The following is a 929-nucleotide window of genomic DNA, read 5'->3' as shown; positions in this document are numbered from 1 at the left end:
TTAAGGCTATTTTTTAATTAGTTTTTATTTCATAGTCATAAACTTTGCAATTAAGCTAGATTTGGAAGGGAATAAGGAAAATATAGAACCCAAAGAACTATAGTGAGAGCATGGGTTATAGAACATTGAGAGCAGATGGGGTGGAGGGGCGCTCTTCTGAGCTACAGAAAGAATGATCTCGTGGATAAGAGAAAAATGGAAGTCAAATTCATTAGAGTTAGGGCAGGCGGCGTGGTGGTTAAGGGGCTGGACTCCCACATGGCTGACCACGGTTCAAGTCCTGGACCTGGCGGCTTTCTCTCTCTCTCTCTGTCCCTCTCTGGTCAAATTAAAATAAACAAACAAATAAATAAATAAAAATAAAATAAAATAAATCTTTTAAAAAATTCATTAGACTTGTACACAATCAGCAGTGGTGATCTTGCTGATCTTGCCATTCTCAGACCCAAGTGCTCCATGGTGTCCACAGTATTCATACTCTTTTTCATCTTGCCAAAGATTACGTGCTTGCCATTCAACTACTCAGTCTTGATAGTGTAGATGAAAAACTGAGAACTGTTTGTTTTGGGCCCAGCATTTGTGATGGCCAAGATGCCAGGACCTGTGTGTTTCAAGATGAAGTTCTGATAATCAAGTTTCTCACCAAAGATGGACTTGCCAGTACCATTATGGTGTGTGAAGTCACCATCCCGGCTCCCTGCAATAATTCTGTGAAAGCAGGCATTCTTATAACCAAATCCTTTCTCTCCAGGGCTCAAAGCATTAAAGTTTTCTGCTGTTTTGGGAACGTTGTCTGCAAACAGCTCAAAGGAGATGTGGCCCAAGGGCTCACTGTTGTTAGTGATGTTGAAGAACCCAGTGGCATTGACCATGGCTGATGGTGAGCCACTTGGGTGACTATTGGCTTTTTTTTTTTTTTGTGGAGAGGT

The 929-nt window shown here is 41.3% G+C and overlaps 1 protein-coding gene across 1 annotated transcript; it reads right to left on the bottom strand.

Moving 5' to 3' along the window:
- Positions 1 to 390: 390 nt before the first annotated feature.
- LOC102478231 (peptidyl-prolyl cis-trans isomerase A) lies at positions 391 to 880 on the bottom strand. The gene is given in 2 exon segments (XM_014583772.2): positions 391 to 449; positions 452 to 880. Coding segments are annotated over 2 exon segments (480 nt in total). The 5' UTR covers positions 873 to 880.
- Between the last annotated feature and the right edge of the window lie 49 nt (positions 881 to 929).

Source organism: Tupaia chinensis, unplaced genomic scaffold (genome assembly GCF_000334495.1).
Source record: "Tupaia chinensis unplaced genomic scaffold, TupChi_1.0 Scaffold000074_1, whole genome shotgun sequence".
In the NCBI taxonomy this organism is placed as follows: domain Eukaryota; kingdom Metazoa; phylum Chordata; class Mammalia; order Scandentia; family Tupaiidae; genus Tupaia; species Tupaia belangeri.
This window is presented reverse-complemented; position numbering and strand designations above follow the sequence as displayed.